General features: G+C 40.9%; 1 protein-coding gene and 1 long non-coding RNA gene across 6 annotated transcripts in view; one reads left to right on the top strand and one right to left on the bottom strand.

The window, feature by feature from the left end:
• Positions 1 to 25,970, top strand: part of LOC148035976 (uncharacterized) — a 43,969-nt gene that overhangs the window by 16,167 nt on the left and 1,832 nt on the right. The window contains exons 3-6 of one of the 4 annotated variants that reach the window (XM_087677970.1): positions 2,588 to 2,809; positions 22,950 to 23,111; positions 23,196 to 24,602; positions 24,963 to 25,214. In XM_087677970.1, coding sequence (XP_087534096.1) covers positions 2,588 to 2,809; positions 22,950 to 23,111; positions 23,196 to 24,602; positions 24,963 to 25,007 — 1,836 coding nt within the window. In that variant the 3' untranslated portion in view covers positions 25,008 to 25,214. Of the gene's footprint in view, positions 1 to 2,587; positions 2,810 to 22,949; positions 23,112 to 23,195; positions 24,603 to 24,962; positions 25,215 to 25,970 lie in introns of those variants that run through there. The other 3 variants (XM_087677967.1, XM_087677966.1, XM_087677969.1) reach the window with 3 other exon arrangements.
• Positions 1,599 to 25,335, bottom strand: LOC148035977 (uncharacterized). 2 transcript variants are annotated; one of them, XR_015690880.1, is made up of 5 exons: positions 25,205 to 25,335; positions 24,308 to 24,448; positions 24,075 to 24,204; positions 23,643 to 23,859; positions 2,747 to 2,863 (listed from the first exon to the last, which is right to left on the bottom strand). It is a non-coding gene; the product is annotated as an uncharacterized LOC148035977 (long non-coding RNA). The 2 variants fall into 2 exon arrangements; XR_015690879.1 differs by lacking the exons at positions 2,747 to 2,863; positions 25,205 to 25,335 and adding an exon at positions 1,599 to 2,178 and having other exon boundaries at positions 24,308 to 24,434.

The raw sequence follows: 25,970 nt of genomic DNA, 5'->3' as shown, positions 1-25,970 counted from the left end.
TGCAATGTCCTTTGGTAGGGGTATGAGCAGTAGTGGCAGGGAGAGAGAAGGGTGTTGGAGAGTGATGTGGGAGTGACTGGGTGAATGAATCAGTGTGTCGAATGAATGGGTGGTGCCAAATATATAGGGCCTAGGCACAAATAGTTTGAAGTCTCGCCCACAGAAGTCTCTCGAGTGGCACTCCGATTGTCTCAAAAGCCCCTAGAAAGCCTTTTTGGGGCTGGAAATGGAAACCAAAACTGGAAATGAAGAAGGGAAACTGTACGGAATGATGTGGTCTCTCAACAAGGCCCACTCCACAAGAAGGTCATTCCAAGTACAAGTTACTAGGTAGTTGCTTGCTCTAAGAAAACCAACTAAGAGAGAACTTGAAGTAAATTTATCAAAACAATAATTATGCTGCTGAGTGGTGACAGGCCTGATCCATACTGCCACAGGAAGGTTATTCTTACTACAAGTGACTAGGCAGTCTCTTGCTCTTGAATTTGAAACCAAGGAAAGCGAGCAAGAAAGGTTGTTTGATGAAGAGGACCTTCCCCAATGAACTGTTCACAGACAATCAAGCCTTAGGATTCCACATGCAGTCCACTTGAACATGGAGGCAGGAGTAGTCTTACTCTCATAAGAACAATGCTGCTTAGTCTTGTCAAATCATCTTGCCTGATCAACCTGTATGAAGAAGGGACAGCCTCACTTGGGTGGAAACAGAGCATCAATCTACTTTAAAAGATAATAATTGAAATGGAAAGATCCAAATAGTAGTTGTAAAGGTCCATTCCCTGTCACAGGAGCAAATCTTCTTGGCTCTCTCAATAAAGATGTGGGGCAGCTCTGCTAAACTTCTCAAACATTGAAGAGGAAATTAGAATAATCTCATAAAGAGTTCTTCTTCCAACCCTGGTCAGAATCTAGAGCTCAGAATCAACCAAGTACAATGGCTCCATAGAATACACTTATCGCTTGATGACAATGATGCTGCAGATTTTCCATGTCAAAGGTAAGGCAGCAAATCAATGGCTTGATGGAAATGCAACTGATAATAGCTTGGCCTGATGAGATGGAAATTTGGAGCGAAGAGATTGCTCATTCAAGGCTGGAATGAGTGTTATTAGAAAAGGTCTGAGAAAAGAAGACCAAGGTCTAGATATGAGCTGATGGATGAAATTCCAGTGTGGCATATGGTTGATAGATTCTTGTGTAAGATGTGATGGCATATTCGTGTGAGGATATGTTGGTGTGGGATGTGATAGAGCGTATTCTCTTGTGATAGAATATGAGACAGATGGGTGGTTGGGGTACTGAACACAACTGTTTAGGGATAAGTTCACAGGATGTCAAAACCCTAGCTGCGAGTTCAGTGTGGAGATTGGAAATTTCAATGGACATAATGGAGGATCTCAAAGAGAGAATATCATTGCTGGATGGTGAGTTGTGGCTTTTTTGTTGCTCCTGTGTGTTTTAGTGTATGATTATGCAGGTGATTATTGGGGTTTCTTAGACCTTTGGTTATCTCACTAGGTGGAGAGAGAATATCATAGCTGGATGGTGAGTTGTGGCTTTTTCATTGCTCCTGTGTGTGTTACTGTATGATTATGCAGGTGATTATTGGGGTTTCTTAGACCTTTGGTTATCTCACTAGGTGGTTGGGCCTTACTACGACTGTTCTCTTGAAATTTAATGAGGGATAGTTCTTTGCAGAGCTTCCTGACTTGTGATGAAGTGGTAATGCCAAGCCTTTATAACATCCCGAATTTTCCCTCTGTTCCAGATCGAGCTATTAATCTTGGTTAAACTGTAAGTTTGAGGTAACAGCTTATATTCTATGGGGTGAACATAATTTACAGCGATAATTGAGCTGTAAGGCTTCAATATCTCTAGATACAAAGTTTAATAGATGAAGAAACAAATGACAATGGCACATCATGTTTTGCTGTGAAATTCTTGATCAAGGAAAAAAATAGAGATCCTATATCTTAGGGAAACTTAGAACGTCAATCTTGACACCTGCTATTTAAGAAACCCAAAAATGGAATTTCGAAGAGGAGATGAATGAAGAGCAGAGGAAACTTTTCACATTTTGGAGGGTGACAAAGGGCAAGGAATGAAGATGATGAGCAATAGAAGCAATTGGCTCTAGGATGATGATGAATGGTGGGTGTGTCAGGTTTTACCAAATATCTGGAAAACATAAGATGTCAAACTGTGGTCCTGTATCATAATCTGAATGGCAGGTTTTTGCAGGCCATATGGCCAATATCATATTCTCAATGGCAGGTGTGGCAGGCCATATGAAAGGCCTGAAGTTATAAGTAATGGACTGCAGTTACACTTAATAATCATCCCTTGCACCGAATTTTCAATAATCATTCAACCAGTGGAAATTATTCTGATAATGTTTGAAAGAGTGAAATGCAATTTGTACAACAAATTGGAAAATTCAGTTGTCACTTTTCTTTTTTCATGCTTCCAACACTTCAGATTAAATAGTTTTCTGTAGTTAAAAATGTTATGTATTGCATTTGAAAGAGATGCTACATCAGTACATTTCTTTAACTCATATGTAGAGCATTCAATTGTCTATGAAAAGGTAGAGATGTTGAGAGAGGAGTTGTCAAAAGCATTAGAAAGAGCATGTTCATCAGAATCAGAGGTTGAGCGGTACAATAGGGAGATAAGAAAGCTTAGAGAAAAGCTAAAGTCTATGGAAGATGAAGCAAATAGATTGGACACGGAACTTAAGGCCAGTGTGGCACATTTGCAGAAGGAAAAAGAGGGAGTTGTTGCAGAAAACCGAGTCTTACTTGAACAGGTGCATATTCTTGAGAACTTATGGTATTGCTCATTCCTTAATAGTCATGTCATACTGCATTGGAACATACTTATAGATTAGTTCCATATTGGAAAATATGTTTTCCATTTATGTTCTATAAGAAAATTTATAACTAAATTTCCCAACTTTCATTGGATGATTATCTCCTCTTTCTATACTTAATAGATGCAAACTCCTCTTATCTAGAAAACGTGGAAAAAATACCCCTAAAGAGTCCATTCTCATCCTAGCATGTAGTCATTAAACATATCCTTTGGGAGAGGTCAAAGAAGACTTTTATCACCTCCTGTAAGATAGGTCAATGACGCATATAGTGCTCTAGAAACACAATGGTGGGAATGTTCTATGAAAGTGCTACACCTTTTGAGTAGAGGACAGGTTCCAATAGTACTTGGTGGTTATTCTCAAAATCTACTCTGAGTTCTATGAGGTTGAAAGCACCTTGTGCTCATCCAATGCCTTTCCCAAACTAGATAGAGGCAGATTGGTGGAACCAAACATTGCATAGGGCTACATCTTTGTGTAACTATCAAAATCTAGGTGCTATCTTACCATTGGGATGTGCAAGCTAAGAAAGGAAGAAAGAAATATATATTAACGTCTACATAAGGCCAATCCTTCCATTGGCACTACCAAGATGGTCTTGCATTTGCATATCTTGCCCGATTGGCACTAGTTGCTTTTGCTCATTAATAAGATTTGGGAGCATCTTGAGATAGTTTTGGCATTTCCTTTAGTACATCCTTTTGTCCCGAAGCTCTAGAGGATGACTTTCTCTTTTCGCCCTTGCTGTTGTTCTTGGAAGAATTCAAAAACAAAGTTGTGACATTAATGTGACATTAAGGTAAATCAAGGGAAACATGCACGAGGATGACCGTCCGGGGTCTTGGGCGCCCGAACGGGGTTTAGGGGAGCCTAGAACCAAAGAGAGTCCAAGAATAGTAGGACTCACCAAGGTTTGACGGCTGGCAATCGGATCACGATGGGTCTGGCCAGCAATGAACTAGGCAAGGCTGGGAGGTGAAACGATCGCTCGTGCTCATCTATTTTTTACTGCTTTTCCTCTAGCTTTCATCGTCTTCTTCAGAGCCGTTTGACATTGGTATTAGAGCCGACGGGTCTCGTTTTGTGGATCTGTGAAGCTGTTCGACGAGAAGACAGAGCCGACGGGTCTCGTGAAGCTGTTCGTTTCCGGCGCCTAGTGACACGTCATATAAAATTTGACGTGACGTTTAATTTCACCACGTCACTTATCATTTGGCGGGGAAGCTATCTTCTATGTCTAACGTCGTATTCTGAATCGCGCGCCGAATCCTGGCTCGAGCCCGTCTTAAAGCGCATCAACGGACCACCTTGTTTCCTTTTCCGCAGGCTGGCCCTCCAGTTCCGTGAGACGCAAACAGAAAAAAAACAACTGACGCCACTCTTTGGTCTCCCTGTGACCAGCCGACTGCACGCTAGCTTTTATTGTCTGGAATTTCTCTCACCAGCTCCGACTGCACTTGTATAACAAGTACAGGCTGAGTAGAGAACAAGTTGAGGAAAGGTGCATTGATGGCCTACGTGATCATTAAGAAGGAGGCTGAATACTAATCGTTTCTGCAAAGCTGCTCCATTTCCTACGTGACCGGTTTAGTTCAGAAGATAAAATTTGTTCCTTACTCTTCGGGTTTATTTACAAACTAGCAACAGCTGCCTGCCATTAAAACCAGGGAAGTACTTTATTTTGTATGCAAATTTCTTATCTTTGCTTTCCAATTCCAGTGTATTAATGGCAGAAAAAGGGAAAGAGAGAGTAATGGAAGGTTCTAGTTTTGGGGACCACCCTATGGTAGATCCCCATGAACTAGAGATGCAAGAAGAACAGTGGGAATAATTTTTTGCTACACGAGAACAATTTAATGATCTTACTGCTCGTGTACAGGCTCAGGGAGTTCAAATGGAATTTTTAACTCAAACACTCACTGAAATAAAATCTCAATTAACTTTATTGTTAGAAAGAGATAAAAATAAGACAGAAACCTCGGATGTCCCATCTTCATCGAAAGATTTAGATGTGACTATGCGAGATCTTAAGGAACCCCACCACAAGTTGAGGGATAATCCAGTTCTAAAGGATATGAAACCCCCTCAGTTTCACGGGGAGGAAAAAGATAGAAATAAAGATACAATCTTTAATTTCCTCCAAAAATGGGAAGATTTACATAAACTTAAAAATACTCCACCACATCTCCAAGCACTGGAGGCTAGTTTAACTTTGGGGCCCAAAGCATATAAATGGTGGCGAACTTTAAAGGAGGCAAATAAAATACCTGAAACTTGGGCTCAATTTGAATCCGTCTTTTTAAAAGAATTCCTTCCTAAAAATGAAATGGAAAGAAATTGGGAAGATTGGGATTATGTCAGACAAAAGGGAAGACCCCTACTGACATATCTGGAGGAATATCGTGAGATAATCCTCAAATTGGAAGGAATAGATGAATTTCAAAAAACAAGAGGATTCATTAGGGGACTAGATAAAGCCTGTAAAAAGGAAGTAAAAAGGAGTTCATCTAAGACGCTGGAAGAGGCAATTAAATTTGCATTAATTAATGAAGATAGTATGCGTCTAGGTACACTCACTAGTCTCACTAATACGGAGCCCAAGTCTAAGGAATTGGAAACCTCAAAATTTGTGGGCAAATTTAAAAGAAAAATGCCATTTTTTAAGGGTAAAAGACAACCTTTTGAAAAAAAACAATATGTGAGGCCAAAGTTAAGTCCTGATGACTTTGATAAGGCTAAAAAAGAAAAGTTGTGTTTCAACTGCCTATCCCCTAACCATGCTGCTTGGAATTGCCCTCAAAAGAAAAAGGGGGAAGACAAAGGAAAGTATAAGGACAAGGGCAAGGGAAAAGAAAAACAAATCCATGTAGTACAGACCTTAGAATTAAAGGGGCATGAAAGGTATAAATCTTTAGAGGTCTTGCACATGGATGTACAACACAAGTGTTGTATGTCAACCTCTATATGGCAGCCTACCTTTGGGCCACATGATTTAGTTAGAGTGCATGGATTAATAGCTGGAAAGAGAGTTAGAGTCATGATTGATGACTCTGCTACACATAATTTTATAAATTATGCACTTGTCAAAAAATTGAAACTTCCCCAACAAAAGAGTGGGCATCAATATGTTGTTCGTATGATGCAAGGCCAAGACAATAAAATATGGGCTACAATGGTATCCAATTTGGAAATTGAGATTCAAGAATATAAAGATAAACTTGATTTCCAAATTATGAACATGGAAAGAGCGGATATTGCTCTAGGGAGGGAGTGGCTATGGGGATTGGAACCATCCTTAAAACGTAGTTATCACCATAATACATTGGAATTTGAAAGGGATGGTAAGACTTTTGTCATTCAAGGTGAACATGAAGTATCTGATAATCCTTTGCTGTGTTCTACTGAAGTTCAGAAGCTGATAAAGAAGGAAGTTTGTGAGGTATACATGTTATGTTCTCTTCCTATACAAAACACTTTTACTTTTTGTAATATAAAGCAACAATTTTCTTCTGTTTGTGAGTTGAATGTAAATAATGAATTAAGTAGTTTGTTAGATGATTTTAAAGATGTGTTTCCTTCTGATTTACCAAGTGGCCTTCCACCAGATAGGGGTGATATAAATCACCCAATTGACACAAATAAGGATACACACCCTATTTCTAAACCACCGTATAGGTTAAGTGAAACACAGCACCAAGAAGTTGAAAGACAAATTAAGGATTACCTTGATAAAGGGTTTATACAACCCAGTAATTCACCTTGGGCTTCACCAATTTTATTAGTAAAGAAACAAGATGGTTCTATGCGACTTTGTGTTGACTATAGAGCACTTAATAAAATAACGGTGAAGAATAAATTCCCTATGCCCAGAATGGAAGATCTTTTTGATCAATTACAAGGGGCAAAATTCTTCACAAAGATAGATTTAAGATCAGGCTATCATCAAGTAAGAATTAGGGCACAAGATGTCCCCAAGACAGCATTTCGTACTAGATACGGGCATTATGATTTTTTGGTGATGCCTTTTGGCCTCACTAATGTACCAGCTACCTTTATGAAGCTGATGAATAGTGTTTTACGGCCCTATCTAGGACATTTTGTAGTAGTCTTCTTGGATGATATTTTAATCTTTAGTAAATCAAGAGAAGAACATTTGGAACACTTACAATTAGTATTCCAACTGTTAAGAACACATTCCCTTTATGCGAAGAAAACTAAATGTGAATTCTTTGCACAAGAGGTCAAATATTTGGGGCATATTATCTCGAAAGAGGGAATCAACATGGATCCAGAAAAAGTAAGGGCAATTATTGAATGGCCATCTCCAAGGAACCTGGAAGAGCTGCAGATCTTCCAAGGTTTATTTGGATTTTATCGTAGATTCATTCGAGATTATGCCAAAATAGCTGTTCCAATGACAGACCAACTTAAAGGGAAAGGAAAGAGCTTTAATTGGGGAACAGATCAAAATAAAAGTTTTCAAAAACTTAAGGTAGCTATTGCTATAGCTCCAGTATTATTAATAGTGGATCCCAATAAACCATTTGTGGTTGAAGCTGATGCCAGTAATAAGGCGATAGACGCGGTCTTATTACAAGAGGGTGACCAGTTGCTTTTGAAAGCAAGAAATTAGACTGTGCAAAACAGAATTATTCTGTTTATGAGAGGGAGCTATATGCAATAGTACATGCAATGAAGAAATGGAGGCACTATCTGTATGGTTCCAAACTTTTGATTTTATCGGATCATGAAAGCATTAAGTGGCTTAATGATCAACCGGATTTACATGGGCGTAAAGCCAGATGGGCCGAACTCCTCCAAGAGTTCGACTATGAGATAAGATATAGAAAAGGAAAGTATAATATAGTAGCTGATGCACTCAGCAGAATGCCCATCATTAATGAATTGAGTTTTACTCAGTTCACTTCTAACTTGCTTGAATCTTTACAAGGGAAATGCCAGGTTGATCCGGCATATTCCAACATATGGGAAGCAATAAAAAATGGGGATCTAAATCAAAGTACTTCTACTGAGGAAGGAATATCTGAGGATGTTCAACAATGAAATGGAGCATCAGGGGTTGCCCAAACCGGATTCAAGTGGAAGAATTTTACCATTGATAATGGTTATTTACTCTACAAGGGTAGGGTATGTGTCCCGAAAGATACAGAAATAAGACGCCAGATACTCTTTGAGTGTCATGATACCCCTAGCGCGGGACATCCAGGAGTTAATAATACTTATAGTCTTATTAAAAGGCAGTTCTATTGGCCTAGAATGAATAAGGACGTGCTTTGAAGAAGGAGAATTGGTCTATCTTAGGGTGCCTGAACAAACTAAAACTATGAAAAAGGGACAATTTCCAAAGCTTTCACCAAGATATTGTGGTCCTTTCATAATACTTAAAAAGGTGGGAGAATTGGCTTACAAGCTCCAACTACCTGCTGGTAGTGAAATACATCCAGTTTTTCATGTAAGTAAATTAAGGAAAAAGCTGGGTGATTTGGATAATCTAATATTAAATGATGATATTGAGGAGCTATTAAATGACCAATCTAATCCACATGAACCAGAAAGAATATTAAATGTTCGTAATAGACGAACAAGGAATACTATTTATCAGGAATGTTTAGTTAAGTGGAAAGATTGTTCAGAAGAAAGCTCAACATGGGAGCGAGTAAGTACTTTAAAGAAAAGGTTTTCCAATTTACAGTTAGACCTTCCAAGTATCGTTTTCGAGGACGAAACCGATTCTTAAGGGGAAGGAAATGTGACATTAATGTGACATTAAGGTAAATCAAGGGAAACATGCACGAGGATGACCGTCCGGGGTCTTGGGCGCCCGAACGGGGTTTAGGGGAGCCTAGAACCAAAGAGAGTCCAAGAATAGTAGGACTCACCAAGGTTTGACGGCTGGCAATCGGATCACAATGGGTCTGGCCAGCAATGAACTAGGCAAGGCTGGGAGGTGAAACGATCACTCGTACTCATCTATTTTTTACTGCTTTTCCTCTGGCTTTCATCGTCTTCTTCAGAGCCGTTTGACAAGAGTAAATTGAGGATCCTTTACCAATTATGCAAACATATCAACTGTTCTCCTACAACGATCTTTTTTTGATGATAATCAGCATTTTGTGGCCTCGAGGGGCCTGCTTCTTGCCGTAAGCCCACATTTTCTCCTTGTTGCCCAAGCTGCATGCTGGTTCCAAGATTAGGCATTGCATTTTCTCTATTGCTTTGTGTACCTTCTGATGGTGAAGCATCATCATGACTTGAACCCAAATCATTGTATGATGACATGCTTGCTGTAAATGCACTCAGCTGATCACAATTTCAGCAATATGTAGGTTCATTGACTTGCACACAAGTGCCTTGGGCCCACCTACTCAAGGGAGTTTATGATGTCCCGGCAATGGGACCATGAAACCAGCCTTCCTTCTCAGATAGGGTGGTAATAATTTGACTAAGCACTAATTACAAGAAGCATATTTTGGATAGTAAGGCATGCATGCAATCATGTTATGGTGGATCAAGGACTACATATGGGGATGAATGGTACAACTCCTTGTGGTATTCAACAACCAATGCATGGAATGCAAGGCCCAATGTGTTTGGGTATGGAAAGTGGAATGCAAAACCCCATGTATGGGAGTATTGGCATGATGCTTGGGACACAAAGTGACATGTATGGTAATATATCTGCACCCTACGGCATGTATGGGGCTCAAGGAATGAATGTTGGTCATACAAATGCTTCTTATGGTGTTGGCTATGATGCCAAGGTAGCAAGTGCACAATTTTTGCAACTAGTTTATGATAATTTGACTCCTAAGGGGACAACAAAAGACTATGATGAGGGTGGAAAAGGGGTAAAGTTTGAGGCCTTCAGTGGTTGACAAGATAGGCTGAAAGCTTTGCCTTCCATTCAATAGTTTGATATAGCTATTCGGGAGGCAATTTCATCGAATCCTTTAAGGTTCGAAAGGCAACCACTTTCTTGAAGGGAAATGCATTGCAGTGGTGGTTCGCACTTCTAATGCAAGGTACAACACAATCAATATGAGTATAATTTCAGCAAATGTATGCTTCTAATTGATTGACAAGCATCTTTGAAGTGGATATTATGACTCCTTGGAATAAGTTGGATGCATTACAATGCAAAAATTTGAAGCAATATACTAAGAAGTTTTGGAATGTATTGTTTCCGGTTACTTCTTATTGACTTGTCCCTCTTCATGAGTGAGTAGAGAAGTATTTGTTGAGCTAAAACATGCTTTACAGCTGATTAGCATCTTTAAAACAGCCTCAAAATATGCTTAATTAATGAAAAACACAAATTTGGTGTGTGGTTTGAGAGAGTTTCAGTGCTCCCCAAAAACCTAATTGTGAGAAGGTGGAGAGGATCGAAGCTTAGCTGAGAGTGTAGTAGACAGTGTGGAGAGTGAAGCATGACACCCAATGCAATAGATTGAAAGAGTGTAAGATGAAAGTACAAGGTACAACCCTTAAACCTTAGGGTTGTAAAAGGGTGTTCACACTTGAAAGTGTGTGTAGCATGGTAAGTGCCCATAAATGTGTAGCATAGGCACATAAAATAAAGAGAATGAATCTGGGGAAAAAAACCTCTTGTACGGAGAGTAAAAAGTGCTCCAGTGTCCTACTGATCATTGACACTCCTTTGTGAGCGTAGGCGTGAGTGAAACCTAACAAACTCCCCTGGAGTGAAGAGTAATTAAGATACAAGGGTTATCCTCTACCAAAGGAGATCAAATTTAAAGCATTGCAAAATGCTTCAAAGTTTTCATGAGGAAGAGCTTTGGTGAAGATGCCTGCCACATTACTAGTGGTAGGGCAATAGACAAGGCTGATATCACCTTCATGTAGCCTCTCTCTGACAAAGTGATAATGTATCTCAATGTGTTTCGTGCGTGCATGAAACACTAGGTTCCATGCCACTGCAATGGCACTCTGACTGTCAGTGAACAAAGGAGTAGGCTCCGTGATAGATACATCTAGATACTAAGCCATACACATTCAATTGTGGTAGTGAAAGATGCCTTGTATTTCACTTCACATGATGATGTGGCAACAGTGGACTGTTTCTTGCTAAGCCAAGATATGAAAGATGAGCCTAGAAAGAAACAATTGCCACTAGTAGAATGACGTAAATCATAATCACTAGCCCAATCTAAATCATTGTAAGCATGTAAGTGTAGTGGTCCCCCCTTGGCACAAAGCAATCCAAGAGAGCTAGTACCTTGCAAGTAATGGAAAACACGCTTGACAGCTTGTCAATGTGACATGTGTGGCTGATGCATATATTTGCTGAGGGCTGAAATTGCAAACTATATGTCCAGCCTAGTGTTGCATAGGTAGATAAGGCATCCAATTGCTGGAGTATATGTGTGTATTTCAAACAAATCATTGTCATTATGCAATGACAGCTTCAGTCCAGGTTCCATTGGTGTACAGACTGGCTTGCAATCCTGTAAGCCAAACCTCTCAAGGAGTTTACCAATGTATCTTGACTATGATAACTGATACCTCTAGCATCATGTATGAACTGTACAACCAAGTAATAATGCAAATACCCCAAGTCTAATATCTCAAAAGATTGCTACAAATTTTGTTTAAATGCTGAAATCTGATCAGCATGTGTCCTTGTAAGCAAAAGGTCATCAACATATAGACAAATGATCAACATGGATCCCCCTCTTTACATACGTAATGGGTAGACCCTGATGAGCTATTTATAGACCCTTGGTTGAGTAAAAAGGCATCAATCTTTTCGTACCAAGCTCTAGGAGCTTGTTTCAACCATATAAAGCCTTTTTCAACTTGCAAACCAAGTGTTTGGATCCCTCAGCTGCAAAGCAAATGGGCTGCTGTGTACATATACTTCTTCATGAAGTTTCCTATGTAAAAATGCAGTTTTAATATCTAATTGATGCACAGTCCATCCATAATGGGCAGCCAAAGCAACCATAGACCTGATGGTAGTCATGCGGGAGGTAGGAGCAAATGTCTCTTCATAGTCAATGCCTTTCTTTTGTGCATAGCCCTTGGCTACAAGCCTTGCTTTATATTTGTCAATGGATCCATTTGCATTCCTTTTTAGCTTGTAGACCCATTTTGTTCCAATGGCTTTCTTTCCAATAGGCAAAGACACTAAATCCCATGTTTGATTCTTAATGAAAGAATCAAACTCAACTTGCATTGCTGCCATTCAATGCACACTATGTTGTGTATCCTCCAAACATTCAAGCTCCTCATCATCAACTGTACTTGTTGCCATAACAAACTCCATGGTATGTGTGTAGTATCATGCATACGAGCTTTCCTTCTAGTACGACTAGCCATGGGAACATCTAAATGACGATCTTTCATTGTCTGTAAATACCATCTAGGCATTTGTCTTGCCTCCTGACTGCGCACAAGCTCTTACTGAATTTCAGATTCAGCAGTTTGCTGAATATTCAGATCAGTCAATGGCTGATTTTCTGCATTTTCAATGGAGAAGCTGGTTGAACATTAAGCTCACTTGCTGAATCTCCAGTTGAATCACCAAATGAAATGGGCAGCAGCCATTCAAATACATCATTGGCAGCTTGATATGTGTCAAAACCAGCAAGGGGTAATTCTGATTTTTCATCAAAAAGTACATCCCTACTGACAAATACCTTTTCAGAGACAGGATCATATAGTGTGTATCCTTTGCTCTCACTGCTGTATCTCACAAAAATGCATTTGACAGCCTTGTTATCCAACTTTTTTCTAAGTACCTTGGGAATGTGTGCATATGCAAGACACCCAAAAGTACAAAAGTGCCCAACAGAAGGTTTCCTGGTGTTCCAAGCCTTAAAAGGCATGACATTCTTTAATACTTTGGTGGGGCATTTGTTCAAAACATGGCAAGCACATATAACGGCTTCCATCCAAAAACTGTGGCAAACTCTTTGTTTTCAACATATATTTGGCCATCTCCATGAGTGATCGATTCTTCCTTTCTACAACCTCATTCTGTTGTGGAGTATAAGTAGTAGTGAACTGATGAACAATGTCCTTCTGCTTCAAAAAAGAATTCATCATAGAGGACATATATTTCCCTCCTTGGTTCAAACGGAGAGTCTTCACTTTACAGTCGGATTGGTTCTTGACAAGTGCTACAAAAGCCAAAAATGTATCATACACTTCTGACCTTTTCACTAAAGAATAGACCCAGCAGAAGTAAGTAAAGTCATCAATAAAAGTCACAAAATAGTAACATCCACCCAGTGACTTTGTCTGCATAGTGCCACATACATCTGAGTGTACTAATTGTAACCTCGCTGTGGCCCTAAAAACAACATTAAGGAAAAATGAAAATCGATGCATTTTTTCCAAAATACATCCCTCGCATAAGTGCTTAGGAGGTCTCTCCAAAAGAGGTAATCCATCTAGCATCTGTGTATGTTGTAAGAGCATCAAGTTACTATAGTTCACATGCCCCATGTGAGCATGCCATAACTCCACTTGTAATATAGCAGAAGTAAGAGTGGACGCTAAATATGCTGACCGATCAACTAAAAGAGCATCCGACTTATATAACCTATGACATAATGTGCCAGTCAAGATCAAAGTCATGTGTTTCTTATCTTGCACCATGCATTTGTCATCATCAAAGGTGATCTGCAATCCATATCGGGCCAAGGAAGAAATAGACAGCGAATTTTTCTTTATACCTAGCACAAACAAAGCATCTTGTAGGCGCAGAATAGAGCCATCAATGGCTGTGAGCACAATCTCCCCAATATCTCTAACAGGGTATGATGCATTGTTGGCACATTGTACAGAACTTGCCAATTGGAGCTACACCAATAGAAGCAAATAAATCTCTGCGAGATGTGATGTGCTTAGAAGCACCATTGTTAAAAAGCCAAGTGCCTACATCCTCAGTAGAGCTAAATGCTCTATCAGCCCAAGAAGAGTCATAACTGCATGTGTAAAAACAATAGTCCTTGTTTGCAACAAAGGATGTTGACTCAGTAGCAGTGGAAGGAGCATCAGAAAGAGACATTCCTGACTCATTTTTCTCCTTGGCTATACGCTTTCTACACTCAGTAATGTAGTGGCTTGGCTTCTTGCAATAATGGCATTTTCCCTTCTTAGCTTGAATGCCTCCTTTTTTCTTATTACCCTGCGAGGTGTCTGAAGTCCCAGAGCTCTACGGAGCATTCTTTGCTTGGCTGCCCTTGCCCTTCTGTCGTGCCATAAAAGCTTGCTCAAAGGCTATAACATCCACACCACTGTTTCTTCTTGTCTGCTCCTCCTCTAAGAGCAAACTGACCAGTTGAAGAAAAGTAATGGGTTGTGGGGCAATCCTCATGGTGAGGTTCAAGGCCGAATGAAAGGCCAAGTACGAGGGCAACAATGAGTTCAACGTAGTAGATATCAAGTGTGCATCTGAGTAATATTCATCAATATTCATAAGCTGCTGATGCAAGTCCTGAATTTTGTTTAAGTGATCCTGCATAGAATCACCCTCATCCATCTTCAGTGTCTCAAGCTCTTTCTTTAAGAAAGAGATGCGAGTCTCATTCTTACCAGCAAACATCTGCTTCAAAGCCAACTAGGCTTCTCGTGAAGAAGCTACAAACCAAATGTGAGGGATGATAGACCGCTAAACTGCCAATGCAATCAGCGACAAAGCCTATGCATCCCGTGTATCCCATGCCTTTTGAGCTGCTGATCTTTGGGGAAGTGGCTAAAGTGAAGTAAGTTGAACAGGCTGAGGTGCCTATTGTCCACGTCCTTCTAGAGGAGTAGCAGGAGCCACAACTCTGGGCTTGACTTCTTCTCCGCTTACGTAGTCCCAAAGATTCTTCGTAATCAACACATTCTTGATCATGAAGGACCAAAGTGAATAGTTGTTACCATCCAACTTGTCCTCCTTCGATACATAGATAAATACATGACCTCCCTGATTTGCCATGATAATCAATGCCAAAAAGAGCAACAAAGAGCAATGTCCAAGCTGGACCAACTTGGAAATCTCAGAATTGCCAGAAATTACAGCAAACAGGTTGCTGCAATTAGCAAATTGAAGTTTACTCTGTCAAAACTGTCTGTAATGCACGCAGTCCAAGGTACATTTAATGCTCAGCAACACTATAGAAGCAAAAGCCCCAAAATTTATTGCCCCAAAATGCTCAAAAACAATCTATTTCAGACTGAAACTACAGTACATCTGCCAATCTCTGAACTGAAAACAAAAGCCCCAAAATTTCACAAAATCTTTGCGTGAAATGTGTCCCAGACACTTGCAAACGCAAAGAAATGTTGCCCAGGCACAAGCCTTTTCCTATGAATGAGATCTGAAATAAAAAATTGATAATTTTTTTTTCTTTTACCCCAATTTGGACTGTCGGGCACGTTCAAACTGCAGATGCACTGGACCAAAGTGGTGAGGTGCTGCTGAGGCATGTAGGGGCATCGCAGATTTGGTGGCAGACAGGTGGTGCTGGCACAGGGCGTAGGCGGGTGAGTGTGGAGCAGTGCCGTTGCAGTTTAGGGGCGGTGTGCAGCAGGTGCCACTGCAAAAGGGAGCGGCACAGACCAGGCGGAGGTGGCACACGCCAGGCAGCGCAGGGGCGGAGCAGGCAGGCATAGGACTGGAGACAGTCGGGTGCAGCTGGCGGACTGGAGGCGGATTGCTGCAAGGGGTGTTGGAATAGGGCATAAGCATGCAGTACTGTCGACGGGCAACACAGGCGTAGGTGCGGAGGTGGCACACGCTAGGCGGCATAGGGGCGGAGCAGGCAGGCATAGGATTGGAGACAGTCAGGTGCAGCTAGCGGACTGGAGGCGGATTGCTGCAAGGGGCGTTGGAACAGGGCGTGAGCATGCAGTACTGTCGACGGGCAACATTGGCGTAGGCGGTCTTCAATTGGTGGAGGCGCTAGGTAGCAGTTGCAAACCTGGTGTGGACTCTTGGAGATTGAGGCCAGAGGAGAGCTGAACTCAGCTTTGATACCAAATGTGAGAAGGTGGTGAGGATCAAAGCTCAGCTGAGAGTACAATAGACAGTGTGGAGAGTGAAGCACAACACCCAATGCAATAGACTGAAAGAGTGTAAGATAAAAGTACAAGGTACAACTCTTAAACCTTAAAAAGGGTGTTCACACCCAAAAGTGTGTGCAATATGATAAGTGTCCGTAAATGTGTAACATAGGCACATAAAATAAAGAGAATGAATCTACGGGAAAAAACCTCTCGTACAGAGAGTAAAAAGTGCCCCAGTGTTCTACTGATCACCAACACTCCTGTGTGAGCATATGCATGAGTAAAACCCAACACTAATTTTGGGGCACCCTTCCACATCTATAAACAGATAGGTTGCAGCCTTATAAGTTATTGTTTCAGTGTAAATTTCAGCCATTAGCTTTCATCCATGTGGTGGTCTACCCTTCTCGACTATTGCCACTCCATCAATCCTTCTAGTGCTTGGGGCCTTCTTTCACAGCTATTGTCCATTGTCTAGCACCCTTCCCTTGCTGCGTTCGATTCCATCAGCCATTGTTAGCGATCAAAGTGCCTCCTCCAGCTTGCGTCTGACCCTCAACAACTAGGCGATAGTTGGTAGTTCCCTTCCACAGCAGTAGGTGGCCTTTTGTGCCCTTTGTTTGACCCTCTTGCCTGTAGGCAACAATTGGTTGTGCTTTTCCTCTTGTAGGCAGCCCTTCTACTTCTCTGTTTGCGACTTTTTGCTGCCACCCTCATCATCAGGCATCATCCACAACTATCGCCTCAGTTCCTAGACACTTTGGTGATCAGTGTTTGGTGTTTCCAGCACTCGGCACTTCACACTTCGATTGGTGGTCACACCACTTAGGATTTGTCTCCGGTGGATGTCACTCTTCGACGCTACATTGCTTTGCCCTTGGGCATTTTGTACACTCTTACATTCATTTACAACACATTCACTTCAAAGTTTCTTCTCTTTGTGTTCATCTTTGTGTTAGAGTTTTGAGTTGTTGCATTTTGCATTTCGGGTTTGAGTCTTTGTGTTTCAATCTTGGTCGTACATGCTGTGTTTCCTTAGTGCAAACCCTAGCATATCTTCACAATATTGTTGTGGGCTGCTGAAAGCAATTAGAAATTTTTGCGTAAAGACCATTGTAACCATCATGTCACAAATCATAGAGACGGCAAATACACTCGATGCTTTGCTTTGCGGAAAGGATTTAGGCCTCCAAGATGATTTAGGCTTCCAAGATGATGAGGAGGAGCCATGCGAGAAGCTTTCAAAGGATGAAAAGAGGGGCAAATCTGAAAGTGGGGCTGAGAAGAGGCCAAAACTTGGAAACACCCACTAGGAGCTGGTGACATGCCCAAAAGAGACTACGATAGTAGGTGATAGTAGTTTGAGGGCTGTTTCAGTTTCAGCCAAGCAATATCATATTAAGGGTATTCTATCAATGGAGACAGCTTGCATGGTTGTCTAGACGGGGCATTCGTTGATTTTTGCCATTTTCTCACAATGGAAGTCTGAATTTTCTCTCTCTTCAGCATTCTCTCTCATTGTCCAACCTATTCTCATGCTTTTTCAGTAATTTCTATAAAAATTACCCATTGGAGGTGGAGATTTTAATTGATCTCTGTTGTAAACCCTAATTTAGGGTTTGATAGCCATCTCGGGAATTGTGTAAAAAAGTTAAAGGTCTAGAGACTTGAACTTTAGTCATTGAAATTGAGACAATTTCAGAGTGGCCATTGAGCTAGTAATTATTTGGGGCTGACTTTGTTACCTAAGGAGCATGATTGTATGCCAATTCCTAATCAAACTAAGGGGCAAATGGGTTTGAAGGCTTGCTGGTCATTTATGATAGTAAGAGACGATTGGAGAGCTATGGAGATTCAGGGAGTCTCATTGTATTCCATCTAGATTGCAATTCAGGAGAGAGTACGATGCAAGGGGCACTAGTTTTGGGGCCAACAAGCTGTCCATTGTCCAATATTAAGTGGTGACATTTTCATTTTTAGTTTATGTGAATTTTATACTTGCTAATTAGTGCTTAATTAGGTTATTACCACCCTATCCAATAAGGACGGCTGGCATCATATAGCATAGGAACAACCTTTCATCATGTACAAGGTAGTTTATTGGTTTACTTTTATTGTTATACTTGAGTGACATGGTTCTCTATAGAGAGTTTTTGAAAAACTTTTCTCCAAACTTTTTTTGGAGACTTCTTGGTCCTTATGAAGACTTTGGATTGAGGTAGACTTGACATGGACTTGTAAAAAATAACAAGTGTGCTTTGATACCATGTAAAAAATGACAAGTATGCTTTGATACCATGTCAAAATAAGTGACGATGTAGAGGACTTGTAAAAAATTACAAGTATGCTTTGATACCATGTCAAAATAAGCAAGGGTATAGAGAGAATTGAAACTCAGAAACACAAGAAGAATATGGTGATGAAGCACTGGATCATGCTATGAGAAGAAAAGGTGATACAACTAACCCAAAGCTCAAAAGATTACTGCAATGTCCTATTTGAATCAGGTGGCAATATCTGTGGGAATTTGCACAGTGAAGGGAGCGAAATGTAGTCCTCTAGGCAATGGGCTATTGAAGTAATCATTGGAAGGTGAAGGACAGGTGTTGAGGGAGCGAACCGCAGTCCTCTGATGCTATCGAAGATGTGGAAGGTGATCACTAGCTTTCAAGGAAGCGAACTGCAGTCCTTCGATGTTGGGGAGTGACTTAGGTAGCAAAATGCAAATCCTAGAGTGTCAAGCTGTCAAATGCAGGGATAGCAGCCCAGATGCTGATGCCAGGTGGATAATGATGACGCAAGATGATGGAAGATGAACCACGTTGTTAAAACAGAGGTCCTAGCAGCCTATGTGACGGACGAGTAATGCTAGGTGATGGAGGAGGAGCCAAGTTGCAAAAACATAGGTCCCAACAGACCTTGTGATAGACGAGTGATGCCAAGTGATGGAGGAGGAGCTACGCTACAAAAACGCAGGTCCCAGTAGCCCTTGTGATAGACAAGTGACGCCAAGTGATTGAAGAGGAGCTAGGCTGGAAAAATGCTGGTCCCAGCAATGCTTGTGATAGAAGAAGAGTGATGAAATCATTGACGCTCGATGATGGAGACTGTGGCTAGAGGCTAGGATGATGATGCCAACCTAGGGATGATGATGCCAAGCAAGGAGAAGGTTTCCAACTTGAAAAACGTAGGTGAAGGTGAAGCCTAGTGGAAAAGGACGGCAAGTAGATGATGTTGATGCCAAGTGGAAGATGCTCCAAATGCAAGGCCTGATGATGTAACGAGGCGCTTAAAGCAGAAGAGGAAGAGTGAGGGCAGCCAGAAGCCACAAATTGCAATGTCCTCCTAAAGGGTGTGAGAGCAGTGGAAGGACTGGTGAGAGAAGGAAAGTGGTGGTGACCGACGAACGTGGTGAATACTGACTAAAGAGAGTGTGGTGGGGTGGTGTGGTGAAGAATGAATGAAGTGACTACCTATTTATAGGCATAAGCTATCTAGGGTGGTGCACCACTCTGTGGGCACCCATTGAAAAAGTGGCAAAAATGTGGACACTAGCCCTTTTTGGGGTTGTTAGTGGAAAACCCTAAATGAAGTGTGAAAATTGAGAAGTGGTTTACCGTTTCTCAATAGAACCTGCCTCAAGGACCTCCCCATTAGAGATTTTTCCTCCAAACTTTTTTTCTAGAGACATTTTAAGGTAGACTGGACCCAACCTGTAAGGGCTATTACCGAACTAGAGATTTGGCGATAGGTCTGGAGAATTTCTCCTCCCACCCCCCCAAGGTCTCCAAATATTATATGAAGATATTTTTGCCCTCCCCTTATAGAAAGAGAGGGAAGGCAACCATTGTAGAGAGCAATCATTTTGTGCTAATAGAAGTATAGTCTTTGTAAATCTATGTACTTCTGTCTCCATCCACTCAAGGCATCACCATCTCACTCTACCACCCTTATCTCTAGACTTCTCTCTCTTCCCTCTTCTTTCCAGGCTTCACTTTCTTCTCTCTACATTTCTCTTCCTCTCTCTTTCCTCCAGACTTCTTGTCTTTAGACATTGCTTTTGAAACCATCCTTCCTTCTGTGGATGGGTGGTAAATCCCTAATTACAACTTAATTACAGCAACAAACAATAAATGCAAATCTGAAAATACAAATTTATCTACTAATCTTGGACAATGCGCACTTGATTGGCCCCAAAATTGGTGCCCCTTTCGATATTTCTTTAGCTTTATTGAAGAAAAAGTTGATTTACAATGGGATTCTCCTGATCCCCTTCACAATCCAAACTTCCCTTGCTGTCCAAAGTGACCAGCAAGTCTTCAATTTGATTTGTTCCTTGATTCAGGCACTTAATTGGCCTTTACCCACTTCATAGACGATGGAAATGCCCCAAATTCAATGGTTGGCTAGTCCTCCACCTGAATTTATTTGAATTACACCTTCAGCCCTGAAAAATCCAAGTCTTGGAGCTTCCAATTTTTAGCACGCTTCTTGAGGCTGCTGCTAAACCCTAATTTCTGCTGTAAATTAGGGTTTACAACAGAAAAATTTGCGATTTCTCAGCCTCCAAGGGTCCAAATGCTGAGATCTTTGGAGCAAGGTTGTGAAATGGCTAAGAGATGAGAGAGAAAGCTGTAGAGAGAGAAAATTCAGAGTTTTGTCGTGAAGAATGACTGAAAATCAGTCAAATGCAGCTGTTGCCCTACCACAACAGCTTATAGATGCAAAGAACTGAAGAAAATCAGTCATTTATTTTTGCTGCCTTGTCTCAATAGCCAATCAGACCAGCAGCATCTCCTCCCTCTCTCTTGCAAGCTGAAGACACTAAAAATGCCTCTCTCCAATCTCTAAAGACGTTTTTCAGTCTTGCACGGGCATTTTTGACAAGTGGTAGCCTTCCCAAATGGTTTTTCTAGCATTATTCATAATTAAATACTAATTTTTAATATTTAAATACTGAAAATTAATCTAATAATTATTTTAGTGCCCTGAAAAATAATCTGATTGGCCAATAATTAAATTGACTTGGCAACTTCCATTCTCGAGTGTCTCTGTGCCATCTTTGACCATTAGATTGGTGTTAGGTACCATTAAACGCCACTTGTCTAATGTCACCAAACACACACTTATGGCCAAATGAATAACCTAGGCTAATAATTGACACTAGATACCACCAAGTACCTGTGCGACATAACTTATAGCAACTTTTGCCTTTGACATCCCGTAATTTGCTCAGGTCCTGGGCTTGTAAATTTACTCTAACCCCAGTTACACCTCACGTGTGCAACATTTACTTAATCATGTGATTAAAAATTAATCCACATGTTAAGTGAGGTTTCAAAAATACATGTCCTCATGACAGCTTTTCTCTTTCCTTTTCTCTCCAAGTCGTCTTTTGTTTTTGGACTTGTCTCCAAACTTTAGTTTTCCCCTCTTCTCCCCAGACTTCTCTTTCTCTCTCCTCTTTCCTCCAGATTTCCTATGTTCAACCCCTTGTTTTGAGACCTCTATACCTCTTCACTTCTCTCCAAACTTAGATCTTTGTCTCTAGACTTCACTTCTCTATCTTTGCTCTTCTCTCCAGACTTACCCAGTCTCTCCTCTTCCCTAGACTTCTCTGTCTCTAGACTTGTTTGCTGGCTTTTCCTCATCCCCATACTTTCCTGTATTCAGACTTCTTGTCTCCACACTTCTGTCTGACTTCTCTGCAGCATTCTCCCTCTTTTCTCTGGACTTCCCTTTCCCTCCTAGACTTCTCTTCCCTCTTTCGCCAGACCTTCTCCCTTTGGTCCTCTTTGCATTAGCATTCACAAGTTCATTCAAAGGGGTCTCAAACACCATTCGGATGTCTCGTATTAAGAAGATCAAATTGGTTTGGTCTCTCACTTTGCCCTAAGCTTTGCATAGCTCTATAGCATCTGAATTGGGCTTCATATTAACCATGCCAAGAACCAATCCGACAAAATTCTTCGTCTTCTTGCCTTGGTGCTACTCTTTTCCTTGAGCTGCTCTTTTCTTTTTAGGACAGTCATATTCTGTGTATTAAAATTGCTGCCATTACATCTCACACTGCCTATTTGCTGCAGTTTTGGAATTCTTTCCACTTGATGCTTTTTCTAGAACCAAAAGATTTGTCCACCATTGTTGCACATTCCCTGTAAGAAAAGTAGACGCTCGCGGGTGTCTATTATTCACTCTTACGCATTACATTGGCATCAGTAGGGGGATGCATGCCACCAACAGGAGCTTCAATGACCTCTGCATTAGAGGGACACAAAGTCCATTGGATCTACAACCCCCAGCCTTGATCTTGTGAGTAGTTTGCTTCACTAGTACTGTTGAGCAGCACATATGATTTTCATAGATTAGCCTCAATGAGAAGTCCCATGTTTACAGCAGAAAAGACTCATTATTTTTGTGTACTAGAATGTATGAGCTACTGGAAGTAACTAAGAGACAACATGTGTTCCATTGCAACATAATTACGATGAATCTTGCTTAAGATATGCGAAGTTTTTGTGAAATTCCATGAGTGGCAATTGTTCTTGGCAGAAGATTTGAAATACATGGTATTAGAAATACACTTTTCTCCTTCATGGTCCTAATACCTAGCCAAGTATTGGTTGGCATTTTTAAAGCCCCTTATTGAGCAGGTTTGCATCATTTGGTGTGAGAGGGGGCTTTAAAGCTGTCTGAGACTCTTGTGAAATCATATCACTTTTACGTGTAATTTAATATCCTGGATTACAGGTCTAATATAGAGTCCACTGTTGGTCAAAAGCATCCATGTTCTACAGGCTATTTAAAAGTAACTGTGTAGTTACTTCTAGTATCTACTGTCGGTCAGAATATGTACGTTTTGCAGTATAGAACCTACTGTTGGTCAAAAGTGTCTATGCTCTACAGGCCGCTTAAAAGTAACTGCATAGCTACTGCTAGTATCTACTGTTGGTCAAAATATTTATGTTTTACAGCCTGTTATGAAAGGAAGAATTGAAACACTATGCAAAAGAACTAATATCGGTCTTTGTAGCTGGCACGCAAAGATGAAGAGGTAATCTCTCTAGTACAAGAGACTAAGAGTCTCAAATCCATGGTAGCCTGTATAAAGTTTTCCCGAGAAGGATTTGAACGCTCAAAGTCAGAACTACAGGACAACTCTGGAGAACCAAAATATGCCAAGCCTGAAGTGGAGGTATGGTATACATGTAGATATTTTCTTTCAGCCTATTCTTCAATCTCTAGGGGAAAAAAAAGTAAAGGTGTTTGCTTGTTTTAGGAACCACTTACAGAAACTCAATTTCTTCTGCAAAGGCATACGAGTTCATCTGAATCCATCGCCTCAAGAATTTTTGAGCTTTTACAGAAGCTTATTATTTTTCTTCAACGAAAAGAAACACAAGAAAAAAATGGTGTCAGTCACTTGGAATGTCAAGAAAATACGACGACCACAAGAGCAGGAAAAGACTGTTGTCCTGACGTAGCAAAACAGACTTCTGTTACCAAGCCCAACAATAATGCAAACAGTCACATGCCTAGGAGGAGCGATGCTACTCCAATACATGCTGGCATTGCTGTTAATGGCAGCACAAATGGTGTTGATATTATCAACACCATGACAAAAGACCAGAAAAAAAGTGGTAAAGTTTCTTCAAAATGCTCACTTGAGCTGAAAGAAAGAAGGGGTGATTTGACACCATCCACAGCAAGAAGGAAAATGACAAACCTGTTTGAAGTCACATGTTGGAAATGGCGTTGGACCTCAGCAGCTTCACAGGTAAAAGCATTATCGAGGGAATTGCAGATTCTAAAATCGCGTTGTAGGTCAAAAGCAGACAGGAGAGCTCCTTTTTTGCCAGCCTCCAGAACAGTAGGTCATGAGAACTTCAGATCCTCCATGCAGAGGATAGGGTATCATAATCTGCAGAAGCAGACCTTACAGGCTGAAAGAAATGATAAAGTTCCTGTTACTTTTGAGAATGTCTTTCCTTTTCTTGAATCAGTTTGGAAAACCGCCTCTAAAAGTGCAGATTTGGAAAAGCAGTTATCAGCTCAAAACAGGTGCATAGATAGCTTGCTTAGTGTTTTAACACGATGGAGGAGGAAGAAATTGCAAAAGATGGCATTAGTTAGGGTGATTTTCCATTGGCTACGCTACTTGTTGCAATCACGGAGAGAGAGATCTAAAACTTGCACAGTTTGCTCGACCCCTTGCTCATGTTCATGCTCTCGTTTGCAGAGGGGACCTCTAATTGCTCTGCCAGTAAATTTACAAAAATCCCCAAACTCTGCAGAAATAGATTTTTATGATCACAAACTGCATAATAAAGATGGTCAGTTGCATCGCATGGCTACAAATACATCTACTAATACAAAGAAGGTAGTCTTTACATCAAAACCGCTTGTAGTATGTCAGACGATTCATGATGACAAAGATAGGTGCAAAAAAATGTCTGCTGGGAGTGCTGTTGGAAACCGAAATTTAGCATCAAAGAGGATTGCCTTCTCAAACCAGAACTCCAACAGTCCAGACTGCAGTTCAAAGAAAGAGCATCCGAGTTATCACTGGAACCTGAATAATGCAAAAGAAAGGGAATTGAAGAATGCAACTTGTATCAGCACAAGGTTTCAGATGTTGGAAAAGAATGCACAAACATGCAGGGAAAAGCTGGTGCAAATCCTTCAGGCAAGCCTCTGTGGCCTTGCTTCTGACTTAATGATTCTATTGTTCTGTCATCATTTGAAGTCTCATTCTGTATTAGTTAGGCGTGTTCTGTAAATTCACCCAGAATGCACTTTTCATTCAACCAGGATGCACAGTTCTGTTATATGTCTAGAGAGCAGGAGGAGCCTCAGAAGATTCTGAACATCATAACTTGAAAACCCCATATAATCTGAGACATTGCTTTGCATGTGTTTCTTCGGGTAGGGATAACTAGAACTTCTGTTGGCATAAAATGCCAATATATAGTAACAATACCATATGCATTGCTTTCGAAAATCATAGGACCTCTTCGTCCCAGACTAATACATCCTGCAATTGCAGGTATGCTACCTTCACAGCCAGGATTACTCTAAACCAACTAGCTAAGGAAGTGCCAAATGAAATGGTTGGAAGAATGGGAATTTTCACTCCAGGATTTCCTTGAAGTGCTGAAGTCTTCTCTCTCCGGCCCAAAGTCTCAATACTTGTCCTGTCCTGCAATCATGGTTGGCCAATTGACTGATGTCTGTTTTAATGTCTTGCCTCATTATCTACTTGCATAGTTGTTCTTTTTTACTTTTAACCTGCTGTCTGATTGGAAGTGTGGCTTCTAGCTTGTGGGAATTCGACAGCATTTGGTGTGTTGTGCATGTGAACTGAATGATGGATATTGGACCACCACCAAGGTCACAAGCTCAAAAGCCAGATAGATAACTATTGACCATTCTGTTTGGTGGGCACACATGCATCATCTTCCTTGGTTTGCCAGATATCAAAGATGGTGCTTGCAGACCACTTTTGTAATGTTCCTTATCTAGACCAGTGGAAAGTTACCCGCTATCCTCCCTGCATGCGCAGCGCTAGCGAGAACTGCCCAGAGGTAGTAAGTGTGTTCCATACATGTTTACTTCTGTATATGGGGACATCATGTGTAGACCCACCTCGTCTTCATCAGTCTCCTTAAAACATGGCAGCATCCTGTATATAAAAGTCACTTCATCTAGCTCCATTTTGTACATTAAAGTCTCCTACCAATTGTACATCTCCGAATTTGGTGTATTTCGTGATATCTTTGTACAATACATCAAATGGTGTTCATCCCGTGATGCATATTCTGAGTTTGCAGGGGGAAATAGCATATAGCAATGAAAATGTCATGTGATCGTTTTGGGTATATCCTAACCTGCATGTATTGTGCATCTTTTTTTTTTTTGTGTCACTTGCACTACATCTCTAAGACCTTTATGAAAGAGTATGGCCACGCCCCTAGAACCCCCAATGCTACTAGGCTTTCTAGCTTGCGGGTGGAATGCACTCTCCCATCTCTACCCACCATGAACATCTTGCAAT

Source organism: Lygodium microphyllum, chromosome 5 (genome assembly GCF_053477565.2).
Source record: "Lygodium microphyllum isolate KBCC chromosome 5, Lygodium_microphyllum_v1.1.10, whole genome shotgun sequence".
In the NCBI taxonomy this organism is placed as follows: Eukaryota; Viridiplantae; Streptophyta; class Polypodiopsida; order Schizaeales; family Lygodiaceae; genus Lygodium; species Lygodium microphyllum.
This window is presented reverse-complemented; position numbering and strand designations above follow the sequence as displayed.